This window comes from Leuresthes tenuis, unplaced genomic scaffold (genome assembly GCF_036924035.1).
Source record: "Leuresthes tenuis unplaced genomic scaffold, fLeuTen1.0.hap1 SCAF_11, whole genome shotgun sequence".
In the NCBI taxonomy this organism is placed as follows: Eukaryota; Metazoa; Chordata; class Actinopteri; order Atheriniformes; family Atherinopsidae; genus Leuresthes; species Leuresthes tenuis.
The window spans coordinates 21,427,498-21,451,848 of NW_027325365.1; the positions used below are offsets into that span (position 1 = coordinate 21,427,498).

Here is a 24,351-nt window from a genome sequence, read left to right on the forward strand (position 1 = left end):
AACTTTCGTTTCCAGCCGATGTGACATAAAAGCAAATGTGTATTAATTATGTTCGCCACTAATCCATTCTAAACGGCTCATGAGCACAGAGCAACGAAAGCTCAGAGGAGCGAGATCAACATGTCGGGGGCCCCCTCCTCATCATCATCATCCATCGCCCCACTGTGACTGTCCCTTTAAGAGTATGCACTTGCAGCCATTTTCTGCTCTTTGTGTGGGGTGGATTAGCACAGGGTTGGTACAGGGCGAAACTGGAGCATCAATCGGCAGAGAAGACGGAAAATAAAGTAATAACACACAGAAATCATCGGATCGCCGTCGCAGACCGCGACACCGCCCGCTCGCCACTTCGCCGCCGGACGGACATGTAATTTTCAGGTATGTGGAAAATGTAGCGATGGATGCAGCCGCAGCGCTGAAGATGAGCGGAGCTGGGGATGTGCGCTGGGTAGTGATGATGGTTGGAGATTGGCGTGCTGTGTGTGTGTCCGCCCCCCCTCCTTCTCATCTCGTTCTTTATCCTCGGACTTTTTTCTTTTCCGTTACTTATTTGCCCTGTGCAAAAACGGTGAAATGACAGATCCACGAGAAATGGCCGTCCGTGGAGCGGACTGAGCGCCTCGGGTTATTCTGAACCATGAATGGGATCCCCGTTAGCCTACATCGGCATCGTAGCTCACACTGAGATGGGTGGGGTGAGGAGAGGGTTCCTGTGTAGCAAGTGCACAGATCAATGATGGAGCACGTAAAGCTCAACGATTTCCCGACCCGATAACAGCTAGTCGCTGGACAGAGAGAGAAAATGAAAGAGATCATCATGACAAGATAGATAGATGGTGATTATGTTTATTCGGATGCCTCGATTCCGCAAAAGGACTGTTTGTTTTTTTTCGCCTTTTCTATCTTGGACCCCTTTACCCTTCTACCTCCCCTCCCAGCTGATCCATCCGACCAACAGGCCATGTAGAAACGCTTTCACAGCCATGACACCGGCAGCCATGCAGGCCTGTAACCGATCACAGGTTCGCCTACTTCCGTTTCAAACAGACGCCCTGATGCACAGGCTGTGCAGCGGTTTTTTTTCCCCCTTGAGGTGCTTCACTCGCATGAAATATGAAATCCGCCTCAGATGCGACCTCTTGTAAACTTGTAAAGCAGCCTTTCAGCTCCCCCCCACAGACAAAAACAGAGACGTTAACAACTGGCTGCAGATGCTCTGCTGCTGCTCATGCAAAAAATGTGAGCCACCACGATTATTTTAGGAGTATTACTAGAACTATGCAGTCCATTTTCAGTGGTACATGCTGTGGTATCAGAGTTTTTCACAATGTGAGGCACGCTTGGGGGGGGGATTCAGCGAGATGAGGAAATATGTCATTAGTTAGAAGAAAGAATGACTTGGACATCTGTGATGTGGTGAAAGAGCTTAAATTTTGTTGTGCCATCTCTATAGCGACAAAAGTATTGTTGTAAAAGCCATATCTTCACGATAAATATTCAATAGCACTGTTATGCTGTTTACCGTTAGTATCTGAACTTAAATAATATGAGAAGTTGTAGTATGACACCAGTCAAAGGAAGGGGAAGAAGGGGTAGACAATGCTGCCAAACGTGCAGCCATCAAAAGCCACTGGTGTTGTTTCCAGTTCCAGGCCTTCCCTTATTTTTGTCACCGTGCATCTAAGCACCTCACATCGAAGCTGTCAGTATTTATTTTGTCGTGTCAGGTGCTGGTCATGAAGCCAAGCCAATGTCGGTTCCCCTCCTCATATGGTGTTCACTGTTAGCCCTCCAGAAGGAGAGCGTGGCATGAGAAGAATCATGAGACGGCAGCCGTTTTGCTGGTCTCTGAAATGGCAATGGGCTGACCGCAGCCAGCGTGCTTCCTGCACATGCCGACACACCACAGAACACACAGATGCTGCTGAACACACCACTAACTGGCCGATATGTGTACGTGAAGGTGCTTCTATGCGATCGTGTGTGCGTCTAAATGCTCCTGATTCTCCCTCCTCCCTGCCGATCCGATCCCATGTTATAGTGAGGATGAGCACATATAAAGCTAGCCTTGGGGGGAGATTCCATTCAGTGCTGTGACACTAGAGCTGACATACTTACTCTTGTTCTCAGGCAAAATGGGAAGCAGCAAATTCTGGGCACGGCCTTCCCTCTTCCAGTTACTTTGTTCACGCTCTCTCCATCGCAATCCTCAGCTTGTTTTTGGTTTAGTTTGGAGGTTTCAGCACTTTCATATCCCCGTGCCTTGGTGCCAATGTTTGACTGTCTGATTCAAGATCTCGATGCAACCTTTGTCATACTGGGGAGAATTCTGGAGAGACTAGTCGTCTTGTTTGGTCTCTTTTAGTCATTCCAGTCTGATACGGGGTAAGCCTCGTTACCAAGTGCCCAGAGGGGAATGAAGGGGCCCTTTGCTTTGTAGAGATGCACATACACACTTACATAGACAGACACACCAACCATTGAGCACAGGCTGCTATAGGGTGGGAAAGTTTATTCAGCCAAACCGGGGTTTAGACTATGTCTGTATTCCCAGGCACGGGTGGGAGTTTGGTGTCACAGAGCACGTTTGTGTGCTGGACAAATCCCTTATTTCGCCAACCAAGTTTGAAAAGAATCGGAGAGCATTTGCAGCCGTGCTGTAAAGCAGCATTACGGCGCAAAGGGTACGGGAAACAGCTGGTAGAAGTCAACCAAATCCTGAACCATCACAAGGTTTTAGCAGTAGATGAGAGCCAAAGTTGGCTCTGACATTTCAGCCTGAGCTTCCATTGGTCTGCAGCAACGTGACTGAAGATGTGCAGGAGTTAACTTTCCCGCTCCCTGTGGCGTAAAAAGATTTCTACTTATTAAGTTTTAGAATACAGAACAGAAATAAAAAAAAAAGGTTTGTCAAAGAACCGTGACTCTCAGTGTATCAGCTTGTATCAGCTTTGTGTAAACCACAAAGAACCCGTTATCTACCTTGTATTATCTAAAGCTATTGAGATATTTTGTGTGCATAATGGCAGAGAGGAGCAGCATATGCCAGCAGGGAAACCTCACCTTTGATCCATTATTTCTAATCTATATGATGATGCATTTGTCTGCTTGAGTCACACAGCTGTTTAGCTGTTAGCTTCTGGACGTGTGGTTTATTTTCAACAATACAATACTTTTATGTGAGCTAAATTTGACGGTTTGATATAACAGGAAACCCCACCCACCAGTACAGTGATAGATGTACAGATGTGACCATCAGCAACGTGTCCGAGTGCGTTTACGATGTGGGCTCATCGGTGCATGTCCTAACATGGGCCTGTTTCGATCGACTGATTTTTGCATATTTCTGGTTCTTATGTGAATTCTTTGTGTTTTGATGATAACGAGCGGAGAGTTTAATCCCAGTCTTCGTCCCCTGGCCCTCTCAGCGCTCCCTGCGCCGTCTCTGGCCCTGAATATTAAGCTGATTATCGACGCCCTCTCTGTCGGGTCAAATGTAAAACCAGCGACACATGATACTGGCGGTGGGTGCTCGAACGCTGCTCTGGTGTAGCTTGGTTTTATAATGAGGCGATGGCGCTATTTCTCAGGAGCGCGTGTAGTCGTTAGTGTCAGTTATAGCCATGTGGATGGGGTGAACGAGTATTGGTGTTGGTTTATGCAACCCAGTGTTTGTTCGAAGTGACGTAAACGCCAGATTGCGTAAAGTTTCAAAGAATTTATCGTCGGATCGGCTGCCTTTGTGAGATGGCGCGTTCTGCGTTCGTCAAAATGTCCTTAACCGTCAGACCGCTCCACATTTCCACATCTTGGCATTTCAAGAAGTGCATGCTTCAAGTGTGCCTGTAGCCAAAAAGGAAACAGCGAGGGGCCTCTAGCCCTTAGTTCCCCCTGTGTTCTACAGTGAAATTGGGGGGGTTACACAGGTGCAGGATGAGCAGACTGAAGCGCTGCACCACGAAGCCGAAACAAAGTCTCAGAAGAGGAAATTAAGATGTCTAGACATGTCAAGAGAGTATCTGGTGCAACTGAAAAGCATTATCTCTGCTTTATCTGTGTAAGGCATATGTTTGAATCGTGAAATTGTCCGCTTGCTCTTTTGTTTGATCCACTTTCTCTGTATCTTTTTGAAATTCCCGAATCTTTATGCGAGCCTGTCAGAAAGCCCCAACTCCTCGTGCACGAGCGTCTTCCACCTTGATATAGATTGGTTTTAAACGGCAGTTTATTTCAGCTGTTCGTGGTACAATTGCAGCCTCTTTGTTTCCAGCATGACAATCTATTAAGCTGCACTCCATGATGTGGAGTATCTCCGGGTGAAGGGGGTGGGGGGGGTCTCTGTTTTGAAGCGCACACAGTCCCATCGGTCATCTCCCTTCTTCTTATGTCATATCTCGGCTCTCTTTCCTCTCCGTCTCTCAGACCGGGGTGTTGTTTGAGTGACGCCTTGTTACCATGACGACCCACGTGACCCTGGAGGATGCTCTGTCCAACGTGGACCTGCTGGAGGAGCTGCCACTGCCGGACCAGCAGCCATGCATCGAACCCCCTCCCTCCTCAATCATGTACCAGGTACACACTCGCACTCGCTGTCCCCGCCCTCCACCATAACCCCCCAGCTGTTCAGATCTTTTCAATGCCCCCCTTTGACTCTTTTGTTTCCTTTTCTGCAGGCCAATTTTGACACCAACTTTGAAGACAGGAATGCATTTGTGACCGGTATTGCCCGCTACATCGAGCAAGCCACAGTCCACTCGAGCATGGTGAGACCTGCGTTCTGGTTTGATAAACCGGAAAGAAAAAAAAAAAGAAAAAGGGGAAACGCATGTCATGGCTTTCTATCATTTTGGGTTTTTACATCTAACCACCTGAATGATTTATTTTCCGCACCACACTGAGTGTTCTCTGTTCCTGTTTCAGTGAGCACGAAGCCGACGGTGGGAAGCAGCCGCACGCTGTTAAAGAAACACTTGTTTTGTGTGAACTGATCATGCTTTGGCTCTTTTGTCAGGAGCTGGCTACGACTATGGCAGGGCCCACATGCGCACACGCACTCATATGGACACATTCCACTCACACAGTGTTGAGTCAGACAGGCAGTAAAGTGCTGAAGTTCTTTACTCTGACAGCGGATGAATGGAGAATGTGAGCTGACTAGCAAAGAGGGGAAGTGGAGCTTTATTTAACCGTGTTTTATTAGGAAGCCTCACGGAGGTTGAAGCCGGTCTGTTTTTTGAACACTCACCTATTTCTAAGAGGAAGAAATGCACCTCACCTAAAATATTCATGAAGTCTGTGAACAAATGACTCATCTGAGGCGTTGGATATGTTCTGTGTTGTTCGGTAGCTTTGCAGTCCCACTCCAGTAGTTATGAATTCGCTTAAAAGTTGTTTATGTTCTTCAACAACTGAACAAGTTTTTGCCAAGAAAAACAACTCGCATAGCCTTGAAGCGCTTTGGGTGGAATGTTCCACATTTTTTTGCTTCAGTCAGGGAGCGGGGATCTCTAAATCTGCTACTCTGGCTCCAGCCGACAACCTCCTTGTTATATCATCATGAAATCAGAAGCTAGAGCAAGTTACAAGGAGAAGTTGGCCAGAACTAACTGAAACTAGCACCTGCTCCCCCAGCCGCACAAGCAGGCTGCTCGCTCCATCCAGTCTGGGACCTGCGGTTAGCAGCTTGATCCTGCTCAGTCCTCTGGGCCCAGTCTTGGCGTATATAGTGCCCGCTCTCCCATCCAGGCCCAATCCCAGTTGCTAGTGGCTCGCACCTGCTCAGTCATTCTGAGTAATGGCGATGGCATTGATGGCTGATTTTGCTCATGATACACTATATTGCCAAAAGTATTCACTCATCCATCCAAATAATTAAATTCAGGTGTTCCAATCACTTCCATGGCCACAGGTGTATAAATTCAAGCACCTAGACATGCAGACTGCTTCTACAAACATTTGTGAAAGAATGGGTCGCTCTCAGGAGCTCAGTGAATTCAGTGGTACCCTGATAGGATGCCACCTGTGCAACAAGTCCAGTCGTGAAATTTCCTCCCTACTAAATATTCCACATTCAACTGTCAGTGGTATTATAACAGAGTGGAAGCGACTGGGAACGACAGCAGCTCACCCACGAAGTGGGAGGCCACGTGAAATGACACAGCGGGGTCAGCGGATGCTGAGGCGCATTGTGTGCAGAGGTCACCAACTTTCTGCAGAGTCAATCGCTACAGGCCTGCAAACTTCATGTGGCCTTCAGATTAGCTCAAGAACAGTGCGTAGAGAGCTTCATGGAATGGGTTTCTATGGCCGAACAGCTGCAGCAGCTGCAAAGCGTCGGGTGCTGTGGTGTAAAGCATGAACCACTGGACTCTATAGCAGTGGAGACACGTTCTCTGGAGTGACAATCATGCTTCTGAATCTGGCAATCTGATGGAGGAGCCTGGGTTTGGCGGTTGCCTGGAGAACGGTGCTTATCTGACTGCATTGTGCCAAGTGTAAAGTTTGGTGGAGGAGAGATTATGGTGTGGGGCTGTTTTTCAGGAGCTGGTCTTGGCCCCTTAGTTCCAGTGAAGGGACCTCTGAATGCTTCAGAAGATTTTAAACAATTTCATGCTCCCAACTTTGTGGATACAGTTTGAGGATGGCTCCTTCCTGCTCCAGCATGACCAGTGCACAAAGCAAGGTCCATACAGATGAGCGAGTTTGGTGTGGAAGAACTTGACTGGCCTGCACATAGTCCTGCCCTCAACCCGATAGAACACCTTTGGGATGAATTAGAGCTAAGACTGTAAGCCAGGCCTTCTCTTCCAGCATCAGTGTCTAACCTCACAAATTCGCCTCTGGAAGAATGGTCAAAAATTCCCATAAACACACTCCTAAACCTTGCGGAAAGCTTGCCCTGAAGAGCTGAAGCTGTTATAGCTGCAAAGAGTGGGCCTACGTCATATTAAACCCTATGGATTAAGAATGGGATATCGATGCGTGTAAAGGCAGATGAGCGAATACTTTTGGCAATATAGTGTATGTCTTATAACCCATATAAAAACAAATGTGAAAGATTCTTGACAGAGGGTGACTAATGAATCATCATTAGAAAACATTGCTACAGCTTTGCATGATTGAATAACAATGTCTTTGTTGTTTGTTGTCAATTTGTGCAGAATGAGATGCTGGAGGAAGGACACGAGTACGCGGTGATGCTTTACACGTGGAGAAGCTGCTCCAGAGCCATTCCCCAGGTTGATAAGATGCCTAATCACCTCCTTATCGATCCCTTTTCTTTGAGATGAGCTTTTTTGTTATTTTTTCCTTTTTTTTTTAATTTAACAACTCAGCTAAGATCCAATTATCATAACTGAATTTGTCTGTGAAGCAGGGCTCAAGACTTCAGTATTTAGTAGCATTTTGTACCACAAAAATGTTCAAGCAAGGCACTGCAGTGTGACTTTAAGATAAGGGTTTATGAGTGTCATCTGTTAGAAACCAAGATTATAAAGCTATTTTTTTTCTTTTACTCTCCCACTTGCTTCATAGAGCTATGGGTTGTGTTTTTTTCCTTTTCAAGTTCATTGCAACACCTTTGTGACATTACACCTCCAAATTTCTGATGGGGTTTCATGGGCTGTTGTCTGTTTAGGATCAGAATCGCTTAAATGCGGCATGTCTGTATGCAGTTTTTTTGCAACATTCGGGATGCGAATATTTCGCATATATGGGTCAGGCTTCTTTGCTTTTGATTGACACCTCCATGAGTTGCCATGATGTTTCCTATAATAGCCAAGACGATCCATGTTGCAAGAAAGTTCCTGCCCCCCCCTTCCCTCGTGTACACATGGAGCTCTAACCCTAACACTAACCTGCAAAGCAACATGGCTGCCGCAAGGTTCTGATGTCAAAACAATTTGAACTTTTGAACCTAGTCTTGATATGTCATTAGGTTGTTGTGCAAATATGTTAATATATCTAATAACTCACAACTGTAGCAATCTTTACAGTTTACAGAATAAGACTCAGACTGACATTTTTACCCCCTTTTTATGTGTCTTCAAGCATCCCTCGCTCATTCCCAGTAACACTTAGTGCCGTGAAGAAAAAAATAACAAACCGTCCTCAAAAAACTTGAGTGTAAGTTTTCAGAAGAGACCGAAATCCGTTTGGTTCCCGAACAGTTCTCAGTTTACTTTGGGTATGCCATGGATAAGCATTTTAGAAATGAAAGGGGTTAAATCAACATGAATTCAGTGCAACACGTTCTTATTTTATGAATAAGATGTGAACGTTTTGCGATGAAGTTGACCTTTAAATGGCGCTTCCTAAATTCTTAATATTCTTAATAATCTTAATATTTTCAGTTCACGCCACCGGTGCTTCTGGTACAAAACTGTAATTCTGGAGCACTGCTCTAAAGAACAACATACTTTTCGTGTCTGTTTGAGCTCCTCCAACTGCGGGGGAATAAACGCACAGGCGAACCTCCTGAAACGGTGCTGCCCTGGGAGGAGCTGCTGATCATGAAATGTGGCTGTTGGCTTGCCAAACTTGGGTTGCTGACTCAAACGCTTAGTGGTCTGTGCTGTGCTTCTGCTCTGCCTTAACTTGTTTTGATAGCTACAGTTTTGTGAGTGTTTCGCATTCTAGTCAGACAAAACACTTAGTCCTTAACAGGTATATCGTGTTGTAGTGTTTTGTGTGAAATAACATGATAATTACAGCAGTGATAGTTCCCCCACGTCGACATGTTGAGCTTAAACACTCGTAGCAATATGAGGAATATAATGGGGGAAACAATGAAAACCTCTGGTTTTTTCTTCTCTTTTGTTTTGTTTTTCAAACGTGTCAGAGGGGAAAAAAACAAAGCTGTTGTTGGGCGTGACCTTACTGAACCTGCTCTGCTCTGATGTGAAGCTGTCTGATGGCTCCATCTTGTGTTCGTTAGGTGAAATGCAACGAGCAGCCCAACAGAGTGGAGATCTACGAGAAAACCGTGGAGGTTTTGGAGCCTGAAGTGACCAAGCTCATGAAGTTCATGTACTTCCAGGTAAGATTCAGCTTAATCCCTCAGTTTGATGACTAGTTGAAGGGTAAAAGTCCAACGGGCTTTCCTTTTAGAAGATATATTCCTCATTGATTACATTAACTATAATCAATTTCGTTTTCTGTGTTCTCCAGCGGAAAGCCATCGAGCGCTTCTGCAGTGAAGTGAAGCGCCTGTGCCACGCCGAGAGGAGGAAAGACTTCGTGTCGGAGGCCTATCTGCTCACTCTGGGCAAATTTATTAACATGTTTGCAGTGCTGGACGAACTCAAGAACATGAAGTGTAGCGTCAAGAACGATCACTCTGCCTACAAACGGTACTGAGCCACGTGTAAAGTAAATCAAAACCTGCCTTTTCTTCCTCTGCCGGGGCAAACTAACCCGTGTCCTCCTGCGCCTTTAGGGCAGCTCAGTTCCTGAGGAAGATGGCTGACCCCCAGTCCATCCAGGAGTCCCAGAACCTCTCCATGTTTCTAGCCAACCACAACAGGATCACTCAGGTTTGTTTGTTTGTTTTCTCCCTCGGTGCATCTTTGATGAGAAGACCAATTACGACATTTTTATGCAAATACATTCAGTGTGTAGTAACTATACAGCTCCCAAACTTCTCGTGTCCTACTGCTCCTGGAACTTTATTGGCTGAGCAAAGCATGTGGATGAATGAGTCACACATTTGCCCTGGCGGTATACAGCGTAGGCTTTGTTGTTGTTGACATGTTGTGCGGTTGCAGTAGAAAAGGATTTATCGGTTATATTATATTTCACCAGTTAAACAACATGACTGACCTGTTTGTTTAAATTGGTATCATCTTATGAACTGTATTTAGAGCTCATGTGACAAAACAGATTTGAAGACAGTTTATCTTGTATATATTGAACTATAAGAAAAAAAAGTGAGCAAAAAAACCCCAAAAAATAAGTGTGGAACGAAGAAAACTTCTTCTAACTGTTATGCACGGGGGCGGATCGATCATGCTTTGGGCTTGTGTGGCAGCGAGTGGCCCAGGGAAGAATTCCATTAACTGCTGTTGAATCCTGAAAGCAAACATCTCACCTTCTGCACAAAAAGCTGAAGATGAAATGGGCTGTTTAATACAACAGCATAACGATCCCAAACAAACCAAAGTATCCACGATGGACTACCTCAGGAGGCGCAAACTGAAGGCTTTGCTCTCAGTAAAGTAAGATTCATTTAATTTGTACAGCAACTTTTTAAGGTAAAAATCACAAAGTGCTTCACAAAGAACTACATGGAACATGAAAAATATAAAAACATAACTAAAGCGAGTCAAAAGCAAGTTTAAAAAGACGCTTTTTTAAAAAGAGGTCACAGAGACCACGGATCTCAGGCTCAGAGGAACGGAGCTCCAGAGAGTGGGACCAGAGACTGTCACCAAATTTTGAAATTTACTCGGGATCGGGAGCCAGTGCAGCTGAGTTAGCTACGGAGGGACATGAGAATACTTGGACGATTTTGTTGGAAGCCTCGCAGCGGCGTTCTGTGCAACCTGAAGACGCTCCAGCCCTCGCTGCCCCGACAAAAACATGATCGAAAGCCTGTGGTTAGACCTCAAAAGAGCAGTGTTGGATGACTGAAGAATCTCACAGAGAACACCAATGGGACACCAAAATACACCAATCAGGAGCTGAAAAACTCACCCACGTCTCGTCTTTTGCATGCCACGAGGAAAGATGTGACCTTATGTCGTCTGAAGGTTGTCTTTTTTCTCTGTGCAGTGCCTGCACCAACAGCTGGAGGTGATTCCAGGCTACGAGGAACTCTTGGCAGACATTGTCAACATCTGCGTTGACTATTATGAGAACAAAATGTATTTGACACCCAGTGAGAAACACATGCTGCTTAAGGTAAATCTTCGTCTTCTGTCAGCCTGCAACATGGGAAGAAAGAAGAAGAAAGACTCCAGCTGATGTCTTCTTTCCGGTTCTAAACAACTCTCCTCCTGTCTGACAGGTCATGGGCTTTGGTCTGTACCTGATGGATGGGAACGTAAGTAATATCTACAAACTAGATGCCAAAAAGAGGATCAACCTGAGCAAGATTGACAAGTTCTTCAAAGTAAGGCTTTTGTCCCTTTTTACCTCTTTGAATCAGCAGGGTCAGTTTTGGACTGTGTAGCGAGGTGTTCCTTAATTCTTTTTCAGCTTCAAGTGGTGCCGCTGTTTGGAGACATGCAGATAGAGTTGTCGCGCTACATTGAGACGAGTGCTCACTATGAAGAAAACAAGTCCAAGTAAGAGAACCCAGATCTCGGTCTCCTGATCATTTCCTGTGTGATGTCTCCTCAAACAAATGCCCTTAACCCAAAGCAAAATAAAAAAAAAACGATTCTACCGCCATTCCATCTGCTCCCGCCCACCACCAACCATCCCTCGTCTCCCTTTTTCGCGCGCAGGTGGACGTGCACCCAGAGCAGCATCTCGCCACAGTACAACCTGTGCGAGCAGATGGTGCAGATCAGGGACGACCACATCCGCTTCATCTCGGAGCTGGCGCGCTACAGCAACAGCGAAGTGGTGACGGGCTCCGGCCTGGACAGCCAGAAGTCAGACGAGGAGTACAGAGAGCTGTTTGACCTGGCTTTGAGGGGTCTGCAGCTGCTGTCCAAGTGGAGCACACACGTCATGGAAGTTGTGAGTGAAGGCAGTGATTGATTGTTTTTCCTCGTGGGCAGGGAGAATGCCCTGCCCCACAGTCAGTATGTGTGGGTTTAGAGGTATGAAACGTTTTGTGGTTTTGCTATTGATTGTTCTGGTTTTGATCTATTAGTAAGACTCCTTTGTCTGTCTCAGTACTCGTGGAAACTGGTCCATCCCACAGATAAATTCTGTAACAAGGACTGTCCAGGGACAGCGGAAGAGTATGAACGCGCCACGCGTTACAATTACACCAGCGAGGAGAAGTTTGCCCTGGTGGAAGTCATCGCCATGATCAAAGGGTTGCAGGTAAAACCGTATACAAGTCATTTTCTCATTGATGTTCACAACAGATGGCAGTCAAAGGACATTTGACTGAAATGTGAGGAATAAGTACTGGATTAAGCCATGATGATGGTAAAAATGAGGATGCTTCTGTGTGATGTACTGTGTAGGTTCTGATGGGTCGAATGGAGTCGGTGTTCAATCAGGCCATCAGGAATACAATCTACGCAGCCCTGCAGGACTTTGCCCAGATGACCCTCAGAGAGCCCCTGCGCCAGGCTGTACGCAAGAAGAAGAACGTGCTCATCAGGTAACCACAGCGTGAAAATTCATCAGATTGTCCCTTTTTTTGTCAGTCTAAGATCTTAACTGTCTTTGATTTATTTTATCTTTTTCTATAGTGTTCTCCAGGCTATTCGGAAAACTGTCTGTGACTGGGAGGGAGCAAGAGAGCCTCCAAATGACCCTTGCCTGAGGGGAGAAAAAGACCCAAAAGGAGGTTTTGACATCAAGGTGCCTCGTAGAGCCGTAGGACCCTCCAGCACACAGGTGAGACATGGAAAAAGACAAGGACATATGCATCACTCAGGGCTTTTATTCACTGAGGACATACTCTATTTCATCTTTGCAATCAGGCTTTTTTCCCCTTATATTTGGAGTTTCTCAGAACAAAGACATGAACTTTCCAGTTCTTTGAAATCAACCTCATACTACTTGCAAAATGCACTCGGAAAATAATGATCTTGTTTAAAAACGTGGGTGGCAAGTGTCTAATAATGCTTGCATAGGTTTGAAATGACACCGTTTTTTAAGCATTCTCCCTCTCCTTGCGTGTGTAATAAGGGTTATTTTTCCTCCTCCTCTGCAGCTGTACATGGTGCGCACCATGCTGGAGTCACTGATAGCAGATAAAAGTGGATCAAAGAAGACTCTTCGCAGTAGTCTTGATGGACCCATAGTGCAGGCCATAGAGGACTTCCATAAGCAGTCCTTCTTCTTTACGCACTTGCTTAACTTCAGCGGTGAGTTGAAAATCTCAACAAAGACGTCAAACGAATCAATGATTTAGGTTTGCTGACACAGCGTACGTATATCGGAATAACAATTATTATCTGGGAAAGAATCTTTGAACATTGTGTATCACTTCGATGTTTTGGACCTTCAAAACAGAAGCAGCCATAGCTGCCATAATAACAGATCATACTAAAGTGAGCTGATGGGTTTTTCAAACTAACTGTGGCTCATCAGTGCTCGTGCATCTCAGCAGTTCCTTCAACGTGGGTTTTCTTTTTCCCCCTGCTGTTTAGAGGCCCTGCAGCAGTGCTGCGACCTGTCCCAGCTGTGGTTCAGGGAGTTCTTCCTGGAGCTGACCATGGGCCGCAGAATCCAGTTCCCCATTGAGATGTCCATGCCCTGGATCCTCACTGACCACATCCTGGAGACCAAGGAGCCTTCCATGATGGAGTGAGACAAGCTGATTGACAAACTCACATTGTACCTTGAAAACATAAGCAGCTTTGTAACTCCCCCCCCCTCTCCCTTCCAGATATGTCCTGTATCCTCTAGACTTGTATAACGACAGTGCCTACTATGCTCTCACTAAGTTCAAGAAACAGTTCCTATATGATGAAATTGAGGCTGAGGTAAGGTTCTGTGGGCACCACTTGAATTTGTTTCACTTTAAATCCAAATGGCTCAGCCTGTGTTCTTAATGCCTTTCAAACTTCTTGGTGCTTTTCCCGTCCTCAGGTCAACCTCTGCTTTGATCAGTTTGTCTACAAGTTGGCAGATCAGATATTTGCCTATTACAAAGCAATGGCTGGAAGGTAAAAAAAAAACAAAAACTTACTGCTTTTTAAGTCATTGGCAGCTGTTGCAGCAGTCTTTCTGAACTTCTCCGAAACTGAATACATTGTCCTCCTCAGTGTCCTCCTAGATAAGCGCTTCAGAGCAGAGTGTAAAAACTATGGCGTCATCATCCCTTACCCCCCATCAAACCGTTATGAGACGCTGCTCAAACAGAGACATGTACAGGTACCTCGAAGCCATCCTCTTTTGCTCATTGTATTTGTTTTGGCTGTTTTTGTTGAGCGTGATTCATCTTTTGGACTAATTAACAACCATTCTTTCCAAACCTCTTTAGCTGCTGGGTCGCTCAATCGACCTGAACCGCCTAATCACCCAGAGGATCTCAGCAGCAATGTACAAATCCCTGGACCATGCCATCAGCCGATTTGAGAGTGAAGACCTCACCTCCATAGTGGTAAGATCATCATCCACGACGCTAACAGAGATGTGCTATTTCCTCTTCCTCCCACACCTCCGTCATCTTTCTACCACTGCTTTCTCACGTCTGGACAGGAGTTAGAGTGGCTGCTCGAGATCAACAGGCTGACCCACCGGCTCCTGTCCAAGCACATGACGCTGGACAGCTTTGATGCCATGTTTCGTGAGGCCAACCACAACGTCTCGGCTCCCTACGGACGAATCACGCTGCACGTCTTCTGGGAGCTCAACTTCGACTTCCTACCAAACTACTGCTACAACGGATCCACAAATCGGTCAGTTTGGTGGCACGAGTCTGCACATGTGATTTAGCGCTTTCCCCCTTTTCGTGTAACGTTCCTTTGTGCTCTCCTCAGCTTTGTACGCACAGCCATTCCCTTCACCCAGGAGCCTCAAAGAGACAAGCCAGCGAATGTACAGCCTTACTACTTATATGGGTCCAAGGTATAATGCTCTTCGGTGTTTTGTATTCAGAGTTTCATAAAAGTTTGAGCCTCTCTGTGTAAAAGAAAACCCGTTATTATACATTATCTTCCCTCTTTCTTTCCTTCTCTTCTTCTCAGCCTCTGAACATCGCCTACTCCCACATATACAGCTCCTACAGAAACTTTGTTGGCCCACCTCACTTCAAGACCATCTGCCGCCTCCTCGGTTACCAAGGCATTGCTGTAGTGATGGAGGAGCTGCTTAAGATTGTCAAGAGCCTGGTATTTATCTTCATTTCCCACCCCTAAAACCACATTCCCTCCCTTCAGTGTGCCAGAGTCTCTCACCCACTTTTTATTCTTGTCCTTGTGCCCTCTCTACCCTTCTCTTGCTGTGATCCATCCATCTTCTTTATCACTGCAGTTACAGGGCACCATACTGCAGTATGTAAAAACTCTGATAGAAGTCATGCCCAAGATCTGCCGCCTACCCCGCCATGAGTACGGATCCCCAGGTGAGCCAAGGTTTCAGGTTTTTGTTACCAGTTTTCATGACATCCTTATTGTAGATGTCTTTATCCTCTTGACTGGGGTTTTCCCGCTTTTTTTTCTTTTTTCTTTTAACGCACATTTTTTCCCGAAAGTGATTTTAAATGCACTTCTTCTTATCAGTGTGCTCTTAACTCAAGCTTTAAGTCAAGTTTTAAATATCACTCTCTTGCTCAAACAAATGCCTCTTATTCAAATATGGTCACTTTTAGCTCTAAAAGCAAAATGCTAACTCCATGTCCACTCCTTGTATGCAGCCTATGCTAACACTATGTACTTACTTGAGTGTAGAGCATATGTTTCAAACCAGGTAGTGTTTAACTAAATCAACTGAAGAAAGTTGGACACTTGCCAGAAATGTTGAACTTCACATTTGACCATGATTACCATGCTATTAACGGCCAAAACTTTAAACACTAATAAAAAACATTGATTAAAAAAAAAAAAACCTGCCTCTGCTTTTAAGGTAGCTAGCAGTAGCATTAGCATTAGCCCTGATGACGTTTCCTCTTCATACTGGTAGCAAATTGATCTGTGTTTTCTCCCCTTCTACAACTTGGTCATAGTCAAGATGGTGACCAGAGAGGATGAGAATGTATAGCATTCTACACATAACTTTTTGACCATTGTGAGTATTACATATGGGTGCTCATATTTGCTGCATGAGGCAACACAGATACCAGATAGCGTACGTGCAGTAGAGTGCACCCGAAACATAACTTTGGTGTTCTCATTGATAGTTTTGTAACTTTTCCCTGCGAGCTGAAAGGACTCCTTTATCGCTTCAAACATTTTATTTAATTTTCTCTCTTTTATATCCACGAACATGATATAGAATCCAATAATAGGAACAGAAACAGAATTCTAAGAGTTATAAGTAAGGCAGTTTATGAAGTTACATCTTCTTTTGCAGTTTCATACGAGGCTTAAATGCTAATATAACAATGGCAGTAAATCGACCTTAAATCTGTACAAACATTTAGTCAGAACTGAGTAAGATGAATGTTAAAGTGTATGTCTTAGTTATTTGTTTTTTTTGATCAATACACTTCCATTGATGTCGCGCATTTCCATCTCCATTTTGTCTTATTTCTTTAGTGAGTCACGCACAGCCGGGCCTCTCTTGGCTGCTGCCAGGATTATGCAACTTTAAGCAGTACTTGAATAAGATTCTACCATGACTTTGAGAAGCAATAAAACAACTGCTGACAACAGCCAGTGTGAACCCCTATCAAATACAGTTGTAGGAATGTAAGAGGGCCGTAGGAGACACAGTGGGGAGGTGGCACCTCTGCTGCTTTGAAGTTACGTTTTGGATAGGCTGATAGTGATAAAAGTAAAACAAAATGTAATGCAGACACCAACAATCCAGCCAGTGAGTGATACTCTTTAAAGGCTCAAGGTTTGTCTCACCTCACCGCCACGTGGTGTTACATCTTTGTGTATTTCCTGACCTGTATCCATGCATTTTTGCCTGAGCTGCATGTGCAGATTTCAGTCCTTCAAATGGATTATCCCTTTGAGGTTTAGTAATCTGTAGATTAGTGATGTTCTGTTCCTGAGGTTCTGTACCTAGCTTACAGCCGATGATCTTATTGCCAGTAGTTAATGATCCTTCTGTCTTCTGCTGTGAGGGCCTGACGCTCTCACTGAATGTGGGTCAGAGATGCTCGACGGACCCATTGACACCAGCCTAGTTCATCCTGTTAGCCGTAGATTGACAGTCAGTCAGTGCAGTTACATGCGGGCAATCGGATCGGATTAATGGCTAAATTACCATAAGATTGAGTTATTCAGCTCATGTAACAAGCCTAATCCGACAAGAAATTGAATCGGATCGGGTTACTTGCGATCGAATTAAGACCCCGTGATAACTGGATCCGATTGCCCACTTAACGTGCCTGGAGACGACAGTGGATCGGATCGAGCGTTCTGCACATGCTCGAGATTTTTTCCCGCGATCGTCACCCGGAAGTCGAAGGAGAGATTAACTGGATTATAGCTATAGTTGGGTTATGCTCCTTATTTGAGCAAGGGTAATTATCCTTTGTTACATGGCGGTGAATGAATCGAATCACTGGCACAAAGCATGCAATACCATAGTAGATAAGTGGCGCTGTACCCATTTCAACTATCGCTAATAGAGCCACTTCCTGTTGACGTCTTCACCACCACCAACAACAAAACTAAGGCATTCGAGAAAGATGGCGAACGAAGGGCAAGATGAAGCTACGTCCCTCTACATTTGTGATGAGCACAAACGCGTTGCACAACGGCGCATTCTCCATCGCCTTGTTTGTTTGTTTCTGACGGCGGCGACAACGGTCATATCGTCTCCTTCGACTTCCGGGTGACGATCGCGGGAAAAAATCTCGAGCATGCGCAGAACGCTCAATCCGATCCACTGTCGTCTCCAGGCACATTAAGTGGGCAATCGGATCCAGTTATCCCGGGGTCTTAATTCGATTGCAAGTAACCCGATCCGTTTCAATTTCTTGTCGGATTAAGCTTGTTACATGAGCTGAATAACTCAGTCTTATTGTAATTTAGCCATTAATCCGATCCGATTGCCCGCATGTAACCGCATTGTGTAAGATAATGAGATAATGTTAGAATATTCTTTCATAGCTGGCGTTTGCCGTTTGGACCATATAGATTTAGTCAGTCTTTTGATAAAAGGTGGATTTGGTGAGCAGGGTATCATAGCTGTACATTCAAATTGTGCCACGCCAGGAATCCTGGAGTTCTTCCACCACCAGCTAAAGGATATCATTGAGTATGCAGAGCTGAAGACAGATGTCTTCCAGAGCTTAAGGGAGGTTGGAAACGCCATCCTCTTCTGCCTGCTCATCGAACAAGCCCTGGTAGGATATTTCCTTTGCAAGTGTCAAAATCCCTTAATAGTGTAATGTTATTATCACTCTCCTGTTGCCATGTCCCTCTTCTTTAAGGGGTTGTGTTGATCTCTCTACTTTCTTTCAAACGCTGTCTCTGTTAAGTCTTAGTTTCATAAGTGCTCCTTTGACTTTTTTCCCTATATGCTCCCTGAGCACGCTTTAGTGAACAGGACCACTAATATGTGGCTGTTTGACTGCCGTGTTGTTATGAGGAAAGTCAGTAACCAGGGGGCTCGAAGGGTCGCTCCCTAAATCAAATACTGTGGTCAGAAACTATCAGGCTCCCGGTCTGTGTGCCCTGAGGTGTGTTTGATCTTTGATGCTTTTTCCCTAAAATGCAACTCTATTTTTCATTACACGCTGGCTACTGCTACAGGTGGTAAGGATTTAGGTCTTGTCGTTGGTATAACGATAATAGAGACTAATATGCACCCCCCCCTTCATTCTTGTTAGTTTTTCATCTAGTATTAGTTTTGACACTCGTTTTCACCTCCAAACAGCCATGGAAGCAGACAGACAGACTGAGACTATATCTTTTTACACTTTCACACGGAATCAAGTGAAAATATTGTTTTTGTCATCAAGGTCAAATTATGTCATTTTCACTTAGAAACAAGCCATTGATCAGGACAATTTAAACTCAAAGTGTAAGCACACACGGAGCTATTTGAAGCTCATTACAGAATCCTAATGTCCGTATCTTCCATGGAGGTGAGGTAACGGTGCATTTTTGAGTGGTTCTTGGTACGTTCTGGTGCTCGTCTCTGTACCTTTGCATGCCTGCATACGTAACACTGTTTCACTCTCACTCTTTCCATCAGTTCTGCCTGACTGCACTTGCTGTGTGTGTGCGTCGGTTAGGACTGCCTCTAAGTGTGTAGGTTTGTGTGTCTTGCTTCCTTCATTGCACGGCTCTCCCTCTTTCCCGTCTGTGGCCCTTCACTCGGGGTTCCTAAATGCTGCTTTTCCACATTTAGTTTGATTTTTTGGCCTTCACTAACGACCACCATGACAACCGCTTTGGCACGTTAGTTTTTCTGTAATTTCACGTAGCTTAAACGCACCGCAGCATGACATTTCGAGACGTTGACATTTTGTAAACGTGACCTTTTGCTCTTAAACCCAGACTACATGAGGTTTTGTGCTTCGAGTGTTACAAATTGTAATGTTTTTAACACTGGCCTGTCATCACAGCCTAATAAATGTAGCCTCCACTCACATAGAAGATTCTACTGATCTCATCTCCAGCGTCATGTAATCTGAAGATGTGTTCAGTAGCCCGTTGGCATCCATCAGCGATACCAAGCCAGTTTCCATTTCCTTATTACATTATTAAAAGTTATAAACAGAAATTTAAAAATCTTAACACTGAATAAAGAAATTCAGCCGAATTAAAACCATCTCATGAGTGTCTGCGTGCTTTGTGAGGGTGTTTATAAAGCCACCCGTGTGAGCTTCGTCACTCAAATGGTCTTTTCAATTTTATTGTGCTTTAATCATAGTCCCAGGAGGAAGTGTGTGACCTGCTTCATGCTGCCCCCTTCCAGAACATTCTGCCCAGAGTCTACATCAAAGGTATACAAAACGTCAGATTTCTCCCAGTTTGGATTTTTTAAATGTATGGATGCCATTTAACACTTAATGGATCTCTGTAAGTGATGTAAGTGTGTGTTAAACAGAGGGCGAGCGCCTGGAGGTGAGGATGAAGAGGCTGGAAGCCAAGTATGCCCCTCTCCACCTTGTGCCTCTGATTGAGAGGTTGGGAACCCCACAGGTAAGTGCAACCCCCTTTCTGTCTTTAGGAGGACTGACCGGTGTGAGAGGTCGACAGAGACGTATGAAACCCTTTTTCTTTGTGTGTGCTTCTGTGGCTCTTGCAGAAAATAAGAATACCATGCACCTTTCTCATTTTATTCTTCTTTTCACGCTTCTTCAGCAAATTGCCATTGCGCGGGAGGGGGACCTGCTGACCAAAGAGCGGCTGTGCTGCGGCCTCTCCATGTTCGAGGTCATCCTGACCCGCATCCGCAGCTTCCTGCAGGACGGGGTGTGGCGTGGGCCGCCACCAACCAACGGCGTGATGCACGTCGACGAGTGCATGGAGTTCCACCGCCTGTGGAGTGCCATGCAGTTTGTCTACTGCATTCCCGTGGGGACGCACGAGTTCACAGCAGAGTAAGCAACGTCTGGAATTTAACCCCGGAGTGTGCAGCAAGATGTGCGGCTGTCACAGAATCGCGTTACAGCAAGTGGATAGATTTAACTTGTCCTAAAGACTTTGTTTTAAAGAGGTAAATGCAGGAATGCTGGTGAAGCACTCTGCTTTTTTAAAAGGAAGTTAGGGATTCTGGCAGTTTCTGTTGGAACAGCTGCTGACTAGGCGACTTCTGCTGTCACCTAAAGGGAGCAGGAGTTTTTTACCTGTGGTAGACTTCTCATTGAAACAGCTTATGCTGTGCGGGGTTTCGTGATATTTGCTCTGCTTTGAATGGTGGTGGAGATGCCACTGTAACCATTTGTCACATATGTGGATTTTTTTTTAGCAAAATGCATTGAATTAAAAAAAAAAAGAACTTGACGGAGGGTGATGGAGGTTTTGCTCCAATAGCAATCCCAAATATTTGGTGCGCGAATGGCAAAGGCAACAGGGTACACATTGACCGACAATGGCGATTGGAAAAAAAATCTAGAATTCAGATCGTTTTAAAAGAGAATCCTTTGATTTAAAAAAAAAAAAAAGTATTATTCAATGAACATCCCATCCTTAACAACACATCTTACATCTTACAAATCTACGGCGAAACCAGGAACCTCTCGTACGCAAACAACATTTTTAAGTGGTACATCTTCGGTCTACACCGCTCTTAGATGCAATCCAAAAAATAGTTTGTTTTACCCTGAGATGCTATGGAAAAGTGACACCTAATGGAAAGCAAAAGGAGACAATTTTGTCGGTACTCATTTATTCTTCTTCTGAGAAACACGTTTTTACGTAGCTCTACTTAACTATGTGGGCTACAAATGAGAAGATAAAACAAATCTGCAAACATACTTTGGATCCAGAGAGTGAGCATGGCATGTTGCTCTCCTCTGTCACAACAGCAGCTGATTAAATATTACAGGCAGTGCTCCGGTGTCAACAGAGGTGAACGTCTGCTGCGCGATTAATTATGCAGTCCTGTCACATCTTCTTTCGACTTGTGCCTCACTTGCTGCAAACTCATCCCTGCGCTGTGCGTGTTTGGCCTTCCAGGCAGTGCTTCGGGGATGGGCTAAACTGGGCAGGCTGTGCCATCATCGTGCTGCTCGGACAGCAGCGTCGTTTCGACCTCTTCGACTTTTGTTACCACCTGCTCAAAGTCCAAAGGCAGGATGGCAAGGACGAGATCATCAAGAATGTGGTGAGTCTACTCTCTTTTATGCTTCAAGAAGAAAAAAAAAAAAAAAAGTTTTTAAGCCGCGCGATCTAAAGATATCCCTTTTTTCTCTGGTTTTCCTCGCCAGCCCCTGAAGAAGATGGCGGACCGCATCAGGAAGTACCAGATCCTCAACAATGAGATATTTGCCATCCTCAACAAGTACATGAAGGCGGTGGAGACGGACAGTTCCACTGTGGAGCATGTTCGCTGTTTCCAGCCGCCTATACACCAATCCCTGGCTACCACCTGTTGAAAAAGAAGCCTTGATAGATAGCTCTCCCGCACACACACTCTAAAACACACATATTCTCCCTTAGCTATGCTGTTTTTTTCTGCCTCCGTTTGGTCTTTAGCACAGCTGACCGTTACAGCTCTGTGCCAGCTTTAAGATTCAGGAGACGGGTCCCATCACACTTTTTCCTTTATTTATGATTATGCTGTCTATGGATTCTTCAGAGAAGTGGACCAGGTCAGATGTGGAGGTGTATATTCACACCTTTTTATTCTTTTTTTTTTTACTCTCCGAGTGGCTCTTACTCAGACTCGTGCATGCCTTTTCTTATTCCTCCCTCTGCTGACCTGTGCATTGGACCACTGATATAAATGCCTAAAATATTGAAGCTACAGCCATTCAGAGTAAAGTTAAAAAACTAAAAAAAACAAAAAAAAAACAGACTTGTCGATGAAGAACCAAGGCAAAGATTTATCTAAAAAAGAAAAATGCGGATAAAGCGCTAACGCGTTTGATCGATCCGTGTACAGATCTTTGGGTGCTCCTACAGCTGTTAACATTTCAGCACCTGCGCCTCTACACCCGTGCCACTACTCTGCCGGTCCTTTTTAGACCCACACCAGTCTCTGTCTCTTCAGACATTTGTATAATAACCCGGTGTGCCCACATCCATGGTACGCAGTTTCTGTCACCATGCATTTGGCTACTTAACTCATTACCTCTTCCACACCTGGATTGCTTTAGAAGGCATGGAAGCAGATTGCATTTATTTTATTTATTTTTTTAATTTTGCTCTGATTTATCCTACGGCCTGGCGTTGTTTTTCTTGCCTCCTGACCGCAGAAGTTCATTTGGTACCAGTCCCACTGTAAAGTTTCACTGTTGAACAAAGTGAAGTGTCGAGTGTTGTAGCTGTTTTCGATTTAAGAGCATTTTTAGTTTCACACATTCTTGGTATATTCGCCTCTCTGCTGTTGACTGAAAACCTCAACTGCCCCCCCCCCTCTCTCTCTTTTCCGTCAGTTGCAAAGATTTTATATTCTGTACACAAGCACTTGCATATTCATCTGAATAAATGTGTTGTTTTTTTGTTTTTGTTTTTTTAAAGTCAAAATAAAGAAGAAACGAGATTCGGGAGACAAAAAACCCCTCTAGGTTGTGTAAAGACTGTGTTGTACCAGGCCAACCTGGTCTGAATGTGACTGGATGAGCAGACTTATGAAATACTCCTCTCTTACAATCAAGGAAAATATATATATATATATATTAATGACAAAACTAATTAAAGGGCAGTTTCTGGAATATAGTCAGTATTTACTATTGTTGGACTTTTGGTTTAGATTTAGCAGTGTTTTCAAATTATAAACCTCCCTCTTTATTTTTTTTCATTTGAAGAGAAACTAATGAATTGCAAAGAAGCCACCCTTTTTCAGCAGCCCCGTGATCAGCCTCTGCTCTGTTTTAAATGAGGAAATCTTCTTTTGTAAGTGTCTTTTTATCCTATTTATTCAACTCCCTAGTTATTGTTCATTTAAAGGTTAATCTAGTCAAAAACGACGGTACCAATGTGTCATCTTGAAACCTTAGCATGGCAGATGTAATTTATTGTCATCAGTGGCTCCATTTGTGACATGAGGCTTTGTTTATGATATTGTTGTACAAGTGATGATGTTTTGAAGTACAGAAAAAAAAAAGAAAAGTGGATTAAAATAATATTAAAATGTACAACAATAGTCCTGCAAAGGATTTGGAGTTATGTTGTATTTCCATGAAATAAAAAAAGAAAAAGAATGTTTGAGAAAATTATCCGGTGTATTAATGGGAACTGGGAATTAATGGGGTTGCCACGCAATATATGTGCACAGATTAGCTGGATACATTTCGATGGTTTAATGCAGGGCAGAAGGATTGGAAGGTTTTAGAGGGTTTTCAAGCATGTATGTTTAACGCGAACATTACACACACATGGGTTGGATTTTCTAAGGGAAAATGTTTTTTTTAGAGTTAATTTTCATTTCAATGCAACACTTTCAATGGAAAAAAAATGCTCAACAAAAGTCATCTCGGGGCGTTTCACGGTGAAAAGAAGTACGTTTGATTTAAGTCCAATTCAATCTCATTATAAAGCGGTTCAGTTCAGCTGAATCCAATTTATTACAATGCAATCCAAATGAATCCACTCAAGTCCAGTTTTAGCCAAACAGGAAATTAGACGGGGTGTTTTCCAGCAATTACATACATGACAGTACAGTGGTATTTTAAAACAATATGAACTGAATAATTGCCTTCAGTAGCTTTTTAGAAAAAATATATGTATATTTATTTAAAGATCTCTTAAATACTTTCACAGACTTTGGTGGTTGGAGAGACAGCTCTTTGGTGTCAGCAGACATTAATTCCTTGACCTAAAATTAATTTTTTGTTAATAACAATACTATTGAGTACATAGGGGCCAAACTCTTCCTGATTATTATATGCATACACAAATAAAATCATCCTTTTCAGTTTACAAACTGGGAATTGAAAACAGCAAGGCTGCAACATATCACTTTTTATGTAAATTGAAAAAA

At 44.2% G+C, this 24,351-nt stretch overlaps 1 protein-coding gene across 2 annotated transcripts; it reads left to right on the plus strand.

The window, feature by feature from the left end:
* The first annotated feature begins 70 nt into the window (after positions 1-70).
* On the plus strand, positions 71-23,031 carry cyfip2 (cytoplasmic FMR1 interacting protein 2). Of its 2 annotated transcripts, XM_072396067.1 has the most exons (30): positions 79-378; positions 4,423-4,572; positions 4,674-4,763; positions 7,161-7,238; positions 8,936-9,037; positions 9,169-9,350; positions 9,437-9,533; positions 10,771-10,899; positions 11,006-11,110; positions 11,197-11,285; positions 11,448-11,685; positions 11,845-11,997; positions 12,144-12,283; positions 12,375-12,522; positions 12,842-12,995; positions 13,281-13,437; positions 13,520-13,616; positions 13,723-13,799; positions 13,899-14,007; positions 14,117-14,236; positions 14,335-14,534; positions 14,616-14,703; positions 14,823-14,966; positions 15,109-15,199; positions 17,967-18,097; positions 19,633-19,705; positions 19,810-19,904; positions 20,067-20,305; positions 21,384-21,531; positions 21,635-23,031. In XM_072396067.1, the coding sequence occupies exons 2-30, from the start codon at positions 4,456-4,458 to the stop codon at positions 21,800-21,802; spliced, it is 3,759 nt and encodes a 1,252-aa protein (XP_072252168.1). In that variant the 5' UTR covers positions 79-378; positions 4,423-4,455; the 3' UTR covers positions 21,803-23,031. The 2 variants fall into 2 exon arrangements, with proteins under 2 accessions (XP_072252169.1, XP_072252168.1); XM_072396068.1 differs by lacking the exons at positions 19,633-19,705; positions 19,810-19,904; positions 20,067-20,305; positions 21,384-21,531; positions 21,635-23,031 and adding an exon at positions 18,507-19,618 and having other exon boundaries at positions 71-378.
* The last annotated feature ends 1,320 nt before the right edge of the window (positions 23,032-24,351 follow it).

What these genes read in the sequence shown, in the direction of transcription:
- cyfip2 (XM_072396067.1), top strand. Translation starts at nt 4,456, where the DNA reads ATGACGACCCACGTGACCCTGGAGGATGCTCTGTCCAACGTGGACCTG. An exon ending in CCATGATCAAAGGGTTGCAG is followed by an intron (nt 11,998 to 12,143) that starts GTAAAACCGTAT and finishes TGTACTGTGTAG; the next exon opens with GTTCTGATGGGTCGAATGGA. An exon ending in GCACTTGCTTAACTTCAGCG is followed by an intron (nt 12,996 to 13,280) that starts GTGAGTTGAAAA and finishes CCTGCTGTTTAG; the next exon opens with AGGCCCTGCAGCAGTGCTGC.